General features: G+C 47.8%; 1 protein-coding gene across 8 annotated transcripts in view; it reads right to left on the minus strand.

The window, feature by feature from the left end:
- YAP1 (Yes1 associated transcriptional regulator) overlaps positions 1-7,221 on the minus strand; it is a 111,194-nt gene extending 103,973 nt beyond the window's left edge. For 2 of the 8 annotated variants that reach the window (XM_053204199.1, XM_053204200.1), the window contains exons 1-2: positions 6,617-7,216; positions 3,166-3,416 (exon numbers count right to left, since the gene is read on the minus strand). In XM_053204199.1, the coding sequence (XP_053060174.1) occupies positions 3,166-3,416; positions 6,617-6,928 (563 nt within the window). In that variant the 5' untranslated portion in view covers positions 6,929-7,216. Of the gene's footprint in view, positions 1-3,165; positions 3,417-6,616 lie in introns of all 8 variants that reach the window. The other 6 variants (XM_053204194.1, XM_053204198.1, XM_053204195.1 and 3 more) reach the window with 6 other exon arrangements.
- Positions 7,222-15,914: the final 8,693 nt, after the last annotated feature.

Genomic DNA, 15,914 nt, shown 5'->3' on the forward strand with positions numbered 1-15,914 from the left:
TATCAAATTTCTAAAATCGTAATTCCACGCGGTACATTATATACAAGAAATTTTTTGTAAGTATTACCATTAATAGTTACACGGTATCAGATTCAATAAAATAAAACGTGAGAAGTAAAAACACTCCTTGTAACCAGACATGTTATAGAATACTAATTCAGGAAGTTATTCAGCAGCTTATAAAGAAATAGGAAGTTGTTGACCACCTACTTGAAGAACCATTTCCTGTAGGAAAACTCTAAGACAGCTGAAGAAGGCAGCAATTCTCAGAGTAACACAGACCAACGATTCCTGTACGATAAAAGCTCAATATACAATGTTGAAGAAATTAGTTTTAAAACCGTTACCTCGGCAGCACAAATATTACATAAAACATAGACTGCGCTTTCCCACCATCCTCACAATCACGCCAGAGCCCGAACGAACGCGTGTTGCTGGTAAGAGTAGCAGCTACTGCACCGGTCGCACTTGTCGAGCGAAGATCGCTCTTCTCCGGAACAGCTCACTGCGCTATAGGAGGGTGGGGGGTCGGGGGGCTCAAATGTGCAATCATCAATCCTTCAGTAATTATCCTGCCTTGAGACTAAAGGCCAAGTGACTTCAAAAAGTCATTCATCTATGACCACAAGGCAACAATTAGTTTCCAAAGTCAACACTTCTAAGTTTTCAATCAAATTACATCACCTTCCATGTTTGAACCATTCATAGTCAGATTTCTTCATGCCAAGTATAAATCTCAATCAGTTATGTACTTTGTAACTTGAAAACATCAAAACTAGGATAAAAATGAACTTGGACAACAGCAACTTGGCTCCAAAAGCTTCATTTATCATCATCTTTGACTCACAGGACAGATTAATCCCTTTACCTGCACGGTACACCAAAGTAAGTTGTTTATTATGGCAACTCATCCAACCCGGGACATCATGAAAGGAGCTAACAACTGGATGTGAACTAACTTTTTATAACTTCTTCAAATTACATATTGGTGTAAAGCAGACACTCTTTAAAAGAATATAAAATTTTATAAGCCCACAGGACCTATCTTCCACAAACCAATGCTTAGGGGCCCTCGATACAATTCCTGACAAGTACCAATTAATTCATGATTTGCCTGCTTTTACTGGGAAAGATCTACCTCTCAAAAAAAATCCTGTATTTCTGAAAGGTTCGATAGGAGAAAATTATTCCATGGAGTCCCAAACGCTCATGTTTCATATCATATAATGAGCCCAAGTTCACTTCCATGGGAGAGACCCTCAAAAATCTTGAACAATCATGTTTGTTTGTTTTTTAATTTTTTTTTTCCATTCAAGAACAATCATGTTTTCTCTCTTTTTTTTCTTTTCCAGGTAAGCTTCTGTCCACTCCTACAACCATTTTTCATACGGCATACCTTTCCATATTATTTTGGACTGGTTTACCATCCCTACAGACCCATTCAATTGCGGTATTTAGGGTGGTGTGGTGTGTTTGTGTATATCCCTCCTTATCATATCTTTATCAATATCGTTAAGAGACGTATTTCTTCCCAAAGAAAAATACATTGGAAACTTTTAAGAATAAGTGTATAGAATAATTCTTTCAGCTCAAAGTAACTGAAAATGTAGGCAGATAGATGTCACCTATAAGCAATTACTGCAAGATACAAAAGACTAAGATGAGCATAGATGTTGCTCTTTAAAAAAAACCTTATACTTTTAGCTACAGCATCAATTAAAGACAGGAGACAAACAGGCTATTAAGTGCTGAAAAAACAAAAAAAACAAAAAAAAACAAAAAACGACTCCCCAGGTCAGCACATGACCCAGCAGGAGAGGTTCAGAAAGTATAGCTTTTGTTTCCTTGTAACAACTTGGTTTGTTTCCATTCCTTTCCCCTTCAAGATGCATCCCTCCCAGCTAGCAGCTCTTTCAATCATTTACTTTGGTCGTCCATCTTGCTCATGCAGATGAGTTTGCCAGACTTGTGTGTACTTTCCAGTCTCAGGCCCTTTATTGTTCTGGTTGAAACCTGACCCTTTGAAATGGATACCAGGACACCAGAAAACGAATTTTAAAAGGAAATATGTTACAGGAAAGGGGAGCAAAAAAAGAGTAGAAACTTCTCAAGATCTAACTTCTTTCTCTGCTCTTCTAAACAAGCAGGTCTCAAAACCCTATCTTACATTACCAACAACCCCACCCTGAAAGACAAACAACATAAAATACTAAGACTGACACAATAAAACAGTATCACTAATTGTATTATCTGAGCTAATAAATGTTACATTTGCCTTAGGAGGAGGTCGTCAAGACAGATCTCCATCAAAACTTAAAGGATCGTTTCTCACTTTATTATGTCAATCTGATCAACAACTTTTTTAAAAACATCGATTTCAGTTTATAACATGCACCAATAAGCCAGATAAAAATAGAAAGGTTTTACCTACAAATTCAAAGCGAAAAAGGATAAAATTCTATTTTGACCTCTTCGGACTTAATGAAATATTGCCATTCTGTTAATGACAAAAGGGCTCATAAAAATAAATAGTAGCCTTGTTTTTGTTTTCCCAGAAGAGAAGGATTTTGGTTTGAGGATCTGCTACCTTGAATGAAGTTTGCCACGGAGTGACTGTGTCCAACAGGAAAAAGTGAACTTCTCTTTACATGGGGGGGGGGGGGGCTGGAGGAGGAGAAATAAATCACATCAAACTGCAGCTAAAGGGTCTGTCATGTCTCCATCTAAAGTGCTGTGCGATCTGACTCCCGAAGTCCTACTGCACCAGTGAGAGGTGCACTTGAAACTCGGAATCGTGCCCTCCATCTCCCTAGACTTTGCCAGCCTGTAAATCTCACTACTTGAAACTTTTCAGAGTATTGTTTCAGTTTTTAGCCAAGCTCATTAATAGGTTTGGAACAAAGACAAAATGAGAACACCCAAACTGCCACACAAAATTATTAAAAGTCTCCAAACCAAGAATCAATCGAGTTTTCAAAATATTACCCAAGCTCAAGAATGCAATTAGATCATATCCAACTGAAAAACACACGTATATAAAACTAAGCCTGACATAAATATAAAGTAAAATAAACATAAGTGACATTTTACATCCCGGTACCACCTTACTGTGTTTTCCAAAACATGTTCTTCTTAGAAAACTCTCCTGCCATCATTGCCACTTACTTTAAGAAGTATCTCTGACCAGAAGAGGTCTTTGCCATCTCCCAGCCCGCGGGCAGAGGGACATCGTCGGGTATCTCAAAAGAAGACTGTCGCAGGTGCTGAGCAGCGGGTGTAGCCGCGGGACCCGAGACCACTCCAGTGGGGGTCAGTGTCCCAGGAGACACGGCCCCCAGTTGCAGGGAAGCTGGGGAGGAATGAGCTCGAACGTGCTGGGGAGCCAGCGCTCCGGCACTGCCTGCATCAGTACTGGCCTACGAGGAAGATTAAAACGAAAATTTCTTAAAAATGGTTTTTAATGGGGTCCCTTTAAATTTCCTTGACAAGATTTTCATTGCAACCAAGTATCTAAGCACCAAGGCAAAATTTAAAATTCAACACAGAGGAATGTAGGTTTATAGTTGTGTATTTTTCAATGGTTTATGTGATTTCAATGTGCACTTTTACAAACATTTGTCACTTTACTGATTAGCAGTCCATCTAACTTAATTTCCACCTAGTATACATTACACGTACCTTCTACAGATTTTAGAGGAGAATAGTACAAAATGGACGGAACATTCCTAAGATATGTTGAATTTTAAAAATCCTAAAATTTCTAAATTCTCAAATTTCTAAAAGAGCAAGGCACCATGGGTGCTCTTCTGAGTTCTAAAATGGGTAGAGCACAACCCAAAGAGTAACAACTATGCGTTCTTTTTCTTTTCTTTTTCAACGGGGTTTTAAGCAATGTTTTTTCTTCCTAATCCAAGCCCTAAACGCAGGACAACTGTCATTTTTTTCTCCCTATGGACAAAGGCCATCAGTAAAACCATCACAAACTACACAACTTTTAATGAATGTGAAAGATTCAGAATCTTTCAAACGTTCTTACAGACACCTAACGAAATGAAAACAACAGCGCAGTTGTACCCAGACGATAAAAATGTCAACAATTTAACTGCAATGTAGTAAGAATATACACACTTACATGTTTACAAGTATAGAATGGCAGGAAAAAACTTTCCAAGCGGACCCCAAAGATCTGAGTTCCAGTCCAAACTGGCCAGTGTGACAGAGATCAAATCTCAGTCTCCGCAAGCCTCAGTTTTCTCATTTGCAAACAGCTTCTCGCATACATGTATACGTCTATAGATATATGTGTATATATATATACACATACATATACACATCTGTATATCTATAGATATATATACACAAATGAACTTATATCCAATAGTTTGTGAACAGCACTGTTTACGATCCACATTCATACTTTTCATAATCTACCATAGCTAATTCCTGATTAGAATTTGGGTTTGGTTATTAAAGTAAGAATTTCCTAGATTCATATGGGAAAGACTGGAAGCAATCAGCTGAGGCATTTATGCCTTAAAATCAGCTGGGCTGCTGAGTTCTTGATCAGCATAAACTCGAATTAGGAAATCCCTAGCAGAAATAAAAATCAAATTTGCAGATGCACAACACTTGGTTAAGAAACTTATGTAAACCAAACAAAACTACAGATTACGAATAGTATGAATCCATAAACTTGCCGACGGAAATTCTCGCAGTCATTTACTAAAAGATTTTCTTTTTTTTTTTTTTTTTGCAACTTTTCCGTTGCAATTCTTAGTGGCCTACAGATGCCACAAAATGGGAAGTTCATCTTCCTGCGTGGGTTACGCTTTCCAAGCGCAGGAAGTAACCTGCATCGGAGCACACCCCTACCCACACGAGGCTCGGAGGAGGGGGCACGGCACACCTGGGCCGACCTCTCACAAAGGAAGCGGCGGTTCCCCGCTCCGGCCTAACCCGGGGCTTTGCCAGCAACTCAAGGGAGTTTCTCTGGGCCCTGAACCCCGAGCTGTGCGGCAGGAGAGCGCCAACGGGGGGACCGGAGGCCAGAACCCTTCCTCCCGATCGAGTTACTGCACCAACTACGTCGCAGTATTTGGAAAACCAATTAACGTTTGGGCAAAGTTCCTACGCTGAAGCTTAGCCTGCAGCAAGTTCTTTTCAAAAAAAAAAAAAAAAAGAAAAGACGTGACCAAACCGGAGGACCCAGACCGTCGGAATGCGAACACTCTCCCGGCGGCGTGTCCCCGGCCTCCGGCTGGTCACCACCGCTCCGCACAGAGCGCCCGGGGTCCCGGGCGGGGGGGGGGGGGGGAAGGGGGAGAGATCCCGGCCCCGCAGGCCCCCCCCCAGGCCCCCCGTGCCCCCTCCAGAGTCCCGCACGGCCCCGCTAGGTCCCCACGCCCGGCCGCCCCCGCGCTAAGCCCGCAGCGCCTTCCAGGAAAGCCTGGACGCCGCCGGGCGCTCTCGGGAGCGGGCGGGAGAAAGAGCCAGAAACCAGGCGCCCAGCTCCAACCCCCACCCCGAGCAACAGGGCAAAACAAGAGAACAATTATCCGACTCCCCCGGAGACGCGGGTGGCCCGAGGTGCCCCGCAGGACAGGGGCCCGCGCTCCACGCCGCCACCTCGGCCGCTCACCGCGGGGACGCCAGCGCCCCCCAGCCCCGTTCCCTCGGGACCCCACCTCTCCCCTCTTCCGCCGGACTCCCCGGACCCTCTTCCCCTTCCCCCTCCCCCCCTAGGCCGGACTTCCCCGGACCCTCCTACCCCCGCCCCCCCCGCCCCCCCCTCACGACCCCCCCCCCCCCCCAGGCCTGTACACTCGGCCGCCTCCGCCCGCCCTGGCCCCTCTCTGCTCTCTTCTCCCCGCGGCTGTCCCCGGCCAGCCCCTCCCCCCTCCAGGGCCCGTCTCCTCTCCCCCTCCCTCCCGTCTAGGCCAGCCCCTCTCCTGTCCCCCCAGCCCGTCGCGGCCCCCTCTCTCCTCTCCTCGTACCCTGTCCTGGCCGCCTCCACCACTGACCCACTCTGCTCTCCCCCTCCCCCCATCCCGGCCCCCTCTCTCCCGCCCCCCCTCGTCCCGTCCTGGCCGCCCCTCCCCCCGGCCCCCTCGGTTCTCCCCTCCCCCATCCCGGCCCCATCTCCCGCCCCCCCCCCCCCGCCCGCTCTCCTCTCTCCCTCCCGTCCAGTCCTAGCCGGCCCCCCTCCAGGTCCCCCTCTCCTCTTCCCCTCCCCCTCTCCCGGCCCCCTCTCTTCCCCTCGCATTCCCGTCCTGACCGGCTACCCCCCCCCCGGCCCCCTCTCCTCTCTCCCTCCGCCCCCCCCCCCCGCCCGCGTCCCAGCGACCGAGGTGCGGGGCGCGGACGCGCGCGCATTGTGCGAACCCACCGCGGCCTGGCCGCCGCCGCCCCCCACCCTTTCCTTCCTCCCCCTCCCCCGCCCGTCCCGCCAACCCCCCGGGAGCCCCAGGGAGGAAGAAAAGAAGAAAGGAAGAGGGGGCGCACGGCCCCCGAGGCCGCCGCCACGCCGCGAACCTCGGAGGGACGGCAAACCTCGGCGCCGGACTCGGGGAGGGGGGGGCCCCCCGGTTCCCCCCGCCCCCCCCACATCCCCGGTTACCTGCCGCGAGTGGGACTTGGGCTCCGGCGGCTTGAAGAAGGAGTCCGGCAGCTTCCGCAGCCTCATGGGCACCGTCTGCGGCACGTTGGCCGTCTTGGGGTTCATGACGGCGTTGAAGAGCGCCTCCAGGTCGGTCTCCGAGTCCCCCCGGACGTGCACGATTTGGTGGCCGGCGGGGGGGGGTTGTGGCCCCGGGGGTGCGGCCGGCCCGGGCGCGGGCGGTGGGCCCTGCCCCGGCGGGGGCTGCGCGGGCGGCGGGCCCGGGGGGCCGGGGGCGGCCGGGGGCTGTGCGGGCGGCGGCCCGGGGTCCATGCTCGGCGCCGGCCCGACGACGCGGCCGAGGGCTCCGCCCGGGGTGGGGGTGGAGGGGGGGACGGCGGCGGCGGCCCTCTGGGCGCTCGCGGGGCCGGGGGGGACAGGCCGCGACCCCGCGCCCCCCGCCCGCGCCCCGCGGCCCCGCCGGCTGCGCTCGGGAGGGGCGGCGGGGGCTCCCCTCCCCCGCTGCCCGCTCTGCTCCCGGAGTTCCTTCCTTCCTTCCTCCCTCTCTCTCCCCCGGCGGCGGCTGCGCCCGACTGAGACAGAAACTCGCCGCAGACGCCAAAACTAAAGTTGAGAGAGCCGCCCGCCCGAGCGGCGCGTCGGCCCCGCCTCCTCGCGGCCCTTCCTTCCTCTGCGCGCCCGCCCGCCCCGGGTCCGCGGCCGGCGCGCGCAGGAACTTTCGCCCGCGAGTTGCCGCATTCCTGCAGACGCCCGGCCCGCCCCGCCGGCCCGCCGCACGTGACCCGCCCGCGCGCGCGGCCCCCGGGGAGGCGGGGCGGGCGGGCTGCGCCCAGGTGCGGGTGCGGGGGCACCCCGGGGGCCCGGGTGCGGGGGAACCCGGGGGGCGCGGGGGCGGAGGTGGGGGGAATCCGCGGGGGCCCGCGTGCCGGGGAATCCAAGGCGCAGGGGCCGGTGCGCGGACCCAGGTGCGGCTGCGGGAGGGCCCAGGTGGGGGGGGGGGGGCGGGAGGGGGCCCAAGGGCAGGATCGGGGGAATCCAGGGGGAGGAGGGACAGGGGCCAGGTGTGGGGTCGACCGGGGGCCCAGGCGCGGGTACTGGAGCCCGGCTACACGGGTTGTGGGGGGGGTGGCGTGGGCGTAGGGGGACCCCGGGGACCTAGGTGGGGGGCGGGGAGGGAATGGCGGGGAGGGGCGGCGGCAGCCCGGGTGCGGGAAGTCGGGGGGAGGGGGACTGCGGGGGAGTGGCTGTATGCCCCCGGATGGGAGGAGTTTTGGAGACTCAGTGTTTATTTTTTTTTAAGTGAAAACTTTTTTTTAATTTGCATTCAAGCTTGGAACCTAGTCATGACATCCTGGGCCGCAGAAAAAAATCAGGGCTGAACTCAGGTTACACGCATTCTTCCCTCCGCCAGGCACAGGGGGCTCTGGATGCCTGCTTCTCCTGTGGCAGTGTCCTGTATGCGAGGAGGCCACCGAAATCACTCTAAAGCAATGAAAATTTGCTTTTAAATGCATTCAATCTGCTATTTTAAAAAACAGCTTTATGGGGATGTGATTCGCATACCATACAGACCGTCCATTTAAGCAATTCAGTATTTTTAGTGTATTCACAGGGTTGTGCAACATCACTCTGATTTTAAAGCTAGTAGCCCACGCTAGAGAAATCTAGCTTTTTTAATGATTTCTTCTGTAATGTTAGCGCAACAGATGTATAAATAGGACTGAGCAAGAAAAAATTTCCTGAGCAGCGAGATAATGTCTTCCTCCAGCCAGGACATGCCCTGGAGAATTCTGAGCAGGGATCACTATCACCCATCACCTGGTGTGGTCCGGGCAGGCCAGAAGGGAGGCTGCGCACTCCAGATTCCACCCCACTGCTCCGGACCCCACTTTCCTCCAAAGGGATCTGCGTCAGTAGACCCATGATCGCCTCTGGGACTTCTTCCCAGCCCCAAACGTCAAGACCATTTAAGCACAAACTTGTAGCTTCTAGAGTTAGGGAGATGTGAGTTCAGATCCCATTTCCTCCATTTAGTAGCTATGACACGTTGGGCGCATTACTCATTTCCTGTTCTTTAATTTAACATTGGGGTCAGAGTAATAACACCTACTTCAACTGTTGAAGCCTTAAATGAGCCAGTGGGCATAAAGTCGGCCCTTCCCCCAGTTGAGGGCATCTGGGGAGTTCTGTGTACCTGTCATTGATCACTTGCCCCATGTGTTGTGCTGTGGCCTCTCCGGGACCCTACTGTCAGTCTCTTCCCCTCACATCCAATAGTCAATCTACATAAACAAAGCCTGTGGGCAGAAACTGCATTAAAAACTTAAACTTTCAAGAAGCAAAGTGATAGAAAATCTAGGGCTTTAATGGAAGCTGTCCCTTAACTAGAACCTCTGTGGCTGGGGACACCAGTTACAGGGCTCAGGGTACAGCAGAGGTTGCTTTGCTCAATATTTTACATCTCCCATTAAACTGAGAACAAAATTCCTGTGATGAGTGGATTGGAAGAGGAGTGATTTTATGTTCTCTGAGTACATCTGTACACTAACCAAGATTTTGTCATTTACTATTTTTTATCTATAAAATTTCAGTCACAGGTTAATAATGGATAAAGATAACATGCATTCAGTCCTTGGTCCCCTCTCTTCCTCTCCAGCTCTGCTTTTGGAGCGATTCCCAGTTTAAGGCACTGGAGACGGGATGCTCATCACAAAAAGATCATGATCTTCAGTGTCCGTGTAGGTCACTGTCTCAAAATGCTACTCCTACAACGACTTGCACTGCATCCACTCCAGTGGACCTTCCCGTCCGCTCCACCTTAGCCACCAGGTCCTGTGTCTGCACGGTCATATTCAGAAATACGCCAGTTGGGAAATCAGGGTCTGTTACACTATTCTTTTAATAACCACTTGGTTCTCTGGTTTCATCACTCACGCCTCATATAGCATTGTCTCCCTTTTCTACCAACCTGTCATTCCCTTGTTCTCACTTCTTTCCCAATTCAGTTTAGAAATCATAACTCACTCCTTCAACCTCATAATCATCTCTGCCTTCAATTCCATTCCCCATGTATTTCACTGAACAAGATCAATATAACTGCACTAGTCCAGTCACCAGTTTACCATCATCCCAGAGATGTACGTACATGATTACAAGAAGGCACGCTTTGTACAACTCTAAGTAAACGTCCTCTTACCAAGTGACACTGGCTGCAGTGGGTTATGAATTAATATTTAAGTAAATTTTGTAATTGTCTGGTGTATCTGTGAATACAACTATATTGGATTGCAATCAATGCATGTTAAAATCATTAATTTCCTGGGGTACCTGGGTGGCTCTTCCGGTTGAGCATCTGACTCTTGATTTCCTCTCAGGTCATGATCTCACAGCTTGTGGGATGTCGGGCTTGGCACTGACAGCTCAGAGCCTGCTTGGGATTCTCTCTCTTTCTCTCTCTCTCTCTCTCTCTCTCTTAAGTAAATAGACATTAGAAACAAATAAGTGTATGGACGGAGACCCTCATGAGGGTCTTCCAATCCTCTTTAAAAAAAGAAAAAATCTCTCCTAGATGAAGAAACAGGCATACAAAAGTTAAATAACTTGACTAAAGTTGTACTGCTAGAACATGGATCTACATCTGAATCTACCTGTCAGATTCCAGAGCTCAAACACTCCATCAGGAATAGTGTAGTTAATTTCAGGCAGTTCAAAAGTGTTGTCAGATTTACTTATGCAGAATGATAAAGGGGTTTAGGACCCCTGTTACCTAAGGAAATTTTTATTTATTTCTATTAACCAATAAGTGGTGGTTTACAGTGATGTGGTCATAATGTTAACTGTTAAGGACAAAGCTGGGTTGATCTTTGGGAAGTCAGGTTGAAAGTATGAAGACACAGAATCTCATTCCAAATACAGAGTTGTTTAGGAAAACAAATGATGGGACAAGATATTTTTAGGGGTTTTCATACCGCAAGGGCTGTGGGTTATGCAGTTAGGGAGGGTCTGACTTGAGACTCGGCAGGGAGAGAGGGAGAGAGAACTCACCCCTGTCCGTCTGAGGGTCCCAAGGCCTCCCTTTCTACTGAACCTGGAGATCTCGCCCGACCACCCTCGGGTTTTGTGCGCTCTTGGCTTCAATAACCTCCAAGCTCGGGCTTGTTCTGTTTCTGGGTCTTGCCGCGGGTGCGAACTGTGCATCTGGCTCACGGCAGGTGAAAATTCGTGAAACATTTGTCTACCTACGTGTAGGGGACCGATTATGTGCCGGGCCGGGACAGTAATTGGTGTATTAATGCCTATTTCACAGCATAATAACGAAGAGTACATAAAATAACAAGTATGAATGAGTTTTTATTATGGCGTCATGCGGCTTAAGAATCCCGAGATCAGGGGCACCTAGCCTGTTCAGTCGGTGGAGCAGGCCACGCCTGATCTGAGTCGTGAGTTCGCGCCCACAGTGGCTATGGGGTCTACTTAAAAATAATCATTTAATTAGATTTCTTTTATTATAAAATCTGTCTCAAGTTATCTGCATGGGAGTCCTGAGAGCTAGATGGGAAAAACTTTGGAGTACGAAGCCCCACCAGCCTAGGGCAGACCCCTGTGGGACACATCCTAGAAGTTTCAAAGAGCCTTCCTGGGGCTGCGCACAGTACAGAGCATGTGCCTTCCACGTCCAGGCTTGAAAGTAAAGGCTACTAGAGCTCATCATGTACTCTACTTACTAAATTATACTGGAAATGAAAAGGTGACTTCTAAAAATACTAAGGACACCATGTTCTCTGTCAGTGGTTCTCAAGGTGTGGTGCCCGAACCAGCAGCAGCCTCACTGAAAACTTAAGATATGGACATTCTCACGCCGTAACCCAGACCTACGGAAACTCCAGGGGTGAACACAACAATCGGGGTTTTAACCGATTGAGCCCCTATTAAGCCCCTCTAGGTGGTTCTGATGCGTGCTAATGTTGAGAACTTTATATTACACTTCACATTCTGTTTTTATTCTATAAATAGTAAGTAACATGCTTTGTAAATATCATCTTCACTGTTTTATAGCTAAGTATCCCCTTAATCATCTTATTTATTCTATAAATATCTGTATCTAGCACATAATATATCTTTGGTAATTAAAAAAATTATGTTGTAAAGGATCTCCAAAAGTGATGTCTTGAATCTTATCAGAAAGCTGACAATTAATCTTATTTTAAAAGATCCATTAAATACTGACTCCAAATTGTTTATATTTTAATATTATGTGAGTATTGTATTTTTTAAATTTTTATTTATTTTGAGAGAGAGAAAGAGAGAGAACGAGCAGGGGAGGGGCAGAGAGAGAGGGAGAGAGAATCTCAAGCAGGCTCTGCCCCAACGGGGCTCTATCCCATGACCCTGGGATCATGACCTGAGCCAAAATCAAGAGTTGGAGCTCAACTGACTGAACCATCCAGGAGCCCCATGACTATTGTTTTGATATATGTGTATCTTCAACATGACATGTGGCACAAGAAATGTTTAAAAACCATTAAATTTCTTTTGAGAATTTAATATACGAAACTCTCTGAAAGCGCCTCTCGGTATCTAACTTATTTCCTCTTTAACCTATGTTTCTAGTGCTCTAATACGTGAAGAACATCTGGACACCATTTCTAATAACCCTCTGTAAATGTGAATGTAATTTTTAATAAGTCTTCCCTAAGTCTTTGTTTCTGAACAATACCAGTTCCTTAAGCTTTACCCAGTGTCTTGTTCCTTAATCAAGTCCTTCACCACCTCCTTGCAGTCTTCTGAACCCTCTGCAGGGACCCCGTGTTCTTCTCAGTAAGATAACTGTGCTGCACTAAGCACAACGTCATCTATACGTGATTACCATTTGTGAACATCATTATTTACACATTTACTTTACATCACTTACATATTTAAATTATTTACATATTTTCTAGGTGTGAAAGTGTATAATTTAACGTTCTTTAAGAATAATATTTTGTTTTTGGAGGTCAAAATTTGAACCCTTACAATGTATGCATGAATTGGTTGTATTGAACTGGAATGACAGCATTTTTTAACTAAAAGCCAAAGAGATCGCTTCGCCCAGCTCTCTCCTTTTACACAGAGGAACTCAGCGTCTTGAGAGACCTGCACTCTCCAATGTGGTGACCCCTACTCACATACTAAAGAGAAAATTCAGTTTCTTAATAACACTAGCCGTGTTTCAAGCTAGTATTATTAGCTCAATAGCTACACACATGGCTAGTAGCTTTGGGATTAAACAGCACAGGTCTGGAACACTCCCCTTATCTCAGAAAGCTCTGTTGGGCAGCACTGGGGTAAATGGCCCAAAACCATACAGCTCCTCCGTGGCAGAGCAAGAATATCCAGTTCCTGGTCCAGAGGTATCCCACCATACTACTACCTTAAAAAAAGGAGGAAAGTGTGATAGATTACCTATCTACAAAATTTATTGAGTTTTCGTACAAAGCATTGTGCTAGCCATGGATCTTGACCCCAAGAAGGTTTTAAGAATATTCAGTAAGGGGCACCTGGGTGGCTCAGTCGGTTTAGTGCCCGACTTCAGCTCAGGACATGATCTCATGGTTCATGAGTTTGAGCCTCGCATTGGGCTCAGTGCTGTCAGCTCAGAGCCTACTTCAGATCCTCTGTACCCTTCCCCCTCCCCCCCCCCACACTCTCTCTCTCAAAAATGAATAAACATTAAAAGAAAGAAAGAAAGAAAAGGAGAGAGAGAAAAAGAAGAAGAAGGAAGGAAGGAAATTTGGTAAGATTGCTGACCATGTAGAAAATGGCAGGTGTTTTAGTTACATCTCCTTTCTGGCTGTTTGATATATACATGTATGTTTACTAAATGTCTCCAGTCCCTTTGACCTTCCCAGAGACATCACACTACTCGGCTTACACCTCAATTCCTACAGCCAGTTCCTGGCTGGTCTCCCAGGCTCCTTCTGGCCTTTCTTGCTCCCATCAATCTTCTATGATTCTATACCCATTTCCCTCAAGTGCTGGTCCCACCCTTGCTCTCCCAGAACAACCTAGAGTAGATTCTTGTGTATCAGACACTAACAACAACTATGGTAAAGTCAACAACAATGACTTATATTTGCTTGGCATTTGCACATACATTATCCATTTAATTTTTTTAACTTTTTTTAAAAGATTTTATTTTTAAGTAGTCTCTGCACCCAATATGGGCCTTGAACTCACAACCGGAGATTGAGGGTCCCATGATGTACTGACTGAGCCAGCTGGGCGCCCATATCCCATTTCATTTAATTCCCATCTTTCTTGGGGTGTCCGGCTTGCTCAGTTGGGTCCCCATTTCAGTTGTGACGACTACTTAAAAAACAAAACAAAACAAAACAAAACAAACCCCCAGAACATAAATAAAACATGTAGTTGTGATTAATAAGGCAACTCAGAAAAAAAATAATTTCCATCTTTCTTTTCCAGATTTCAAGGCCTTCAACCAATGTTGCCCTTTTATTTCTAAGATTGTTTCTTGTCATTTTGAGTACATTTGTTCTAAAAGTACTAAAACCAGGTACCTGAGAGTCATCCTTGACTTCTCTAATCTCCATTCCCCACCCCTAATTCAGTCCATCAAGTAACACTGGTTCTGGGCCTAAAACTCACGTGTAAGACATCCATTTCCTTCCAGGTCTCGTGGTGAGGCTTGCAGAGTAAAGTAGCACAGGGTGTGATGACAGAAATGAACGTTCCCACCGACCTGGAGGCCAGAAATCCATTCCCAAGGTGTCTCAGGGTGGGTGCTCCCAAGGTCCCCCTCAGCTTGTAGACGGCTAGTTTCTGGCGTCTCTACACGCCCTCCCTTGGGGTCTCTGTGTCCTTATCTCCTTATCAGGATACCAGTCGGGTGGGGTGAGGACCCCACCACACGACCTCATTTTACCGTAATTTCCTCTTTGAAGGCCTTACCTCCCGACACAGGGGTTTGGGACTTCAATGTAGGAGCTTTGGGGATGACACAACTCGGCCCATGACTCCCTGTCGTTACTGACACCATCCTTGCTCAAAGTGGCTCCATTTCTCACCAAATGGTGACGGTTTCCCCATGTCCTCTCATGCCTGTTTACCGTACAACAGCCACAGTGATCTTTCCAGTTTTAAAAATGTACACCAGTCCCTTGCTTAAAGTCTTATAGTGGTGGGGTGGCCGGGGGGGGGGGGGGGGGCTTGGTCAGTTCTTCAGCATCCGACTCTTGATTTTGGCTCAGGCCATGATCTCACGGTTGTGAGACTGAGCCCCACCCTTGGGCTCTGTGCTGATAGCTGCGGAGCCTGTTTGGGATTCTCTCTCTCCCCTTCTCTCTCTGCCCCTCCCCCCCCACTCTCTCTCAAATAAAAACTTTAAAAATAAAGGAAGTGTACTTCAACTCCTTTTTCAAGAAAGCCTCTCACGATACATCATCCTTGACTCCTGACTGCTCCAGCCTCCCTCAGGATTTGGTGGTAGGTCTAACTGTAGATGTACAAAGTACTTCTAAGCAAAATAACTTTTATTCTACAATATGTTAAGGGAATACAGGGTGACAGTTGGTCAAGAATTTGGTTGAATAAAAATTAATTTCTATTGTCCACATGGTCTTGACTTTACTATTTCTCTCTGGCACCGTTCTAGTAATGAAAAAAGTAAGAAACGTAATTTGCCGAGGCCTAGTGTTTGCTAAAGCCCAGCCCAGTGACCAATTTTTTCTCTTTAAAAAAAAAAAAAAAAAAAAGGACAAACAGGAATGGTAAGTTTCAACCTTCCTCCAACCCAGTGGAGCCTGCCTGTGCCAGTGAACTCTGACGTGTACCCCGAGTCAGGAGGCGGAAACTTACATCAGAGGCTCTCAGGTGCGCCAGCAGCCGCCGTCTGCCAGGTGGACGCTGCTAAATGTGGCCCTGAACGCCGCTTCTAGTGCTAATTAACGCAGCTTTTACTGGGAGACCGCATACTTCCCTGCCTTTTCTTCTTTCCTTTGTTCTTCCGTTTTCATCTACTCTCTCGTGCTCTCTCTCTCTCTCTCTTTTTTTTTTCCTCTCTCTTTCTTTTAAACTAAGGAAGTGGAGTAGAGCAGTGGTTCCCAACCCTGGGGGTGCCCACGACAATCAATCTACGTGATCAAGAAAATATATAAAATGATGCTCTACCTCATAAAAAAAAGAGCAATTAAAATAATGAATGCCATTTCACACCCATCAGATTGAAAAAAATTAAGACCTGTGAGTGTGGCATGTCTCCCAACAAAAGGGCACACTTGTTGAGAGTAATTGGATAGATCTT

The sequence above is a fragment of the Acinonyx jubatus genome, chromosome D1 (assembly GCF_027475565.1).
Source record: "Acinonyx jubatus isolate Ajub_Pintada_27869175 chromosome D1, VMU_Ajub_asm_v1.0, whole genome shotgun sequence".
NCBI lineage: Eukaryota > Metazoa > Chordata > Mammalia > Carnivora > Felidae > Acinonyx > Acinonyx jubatus.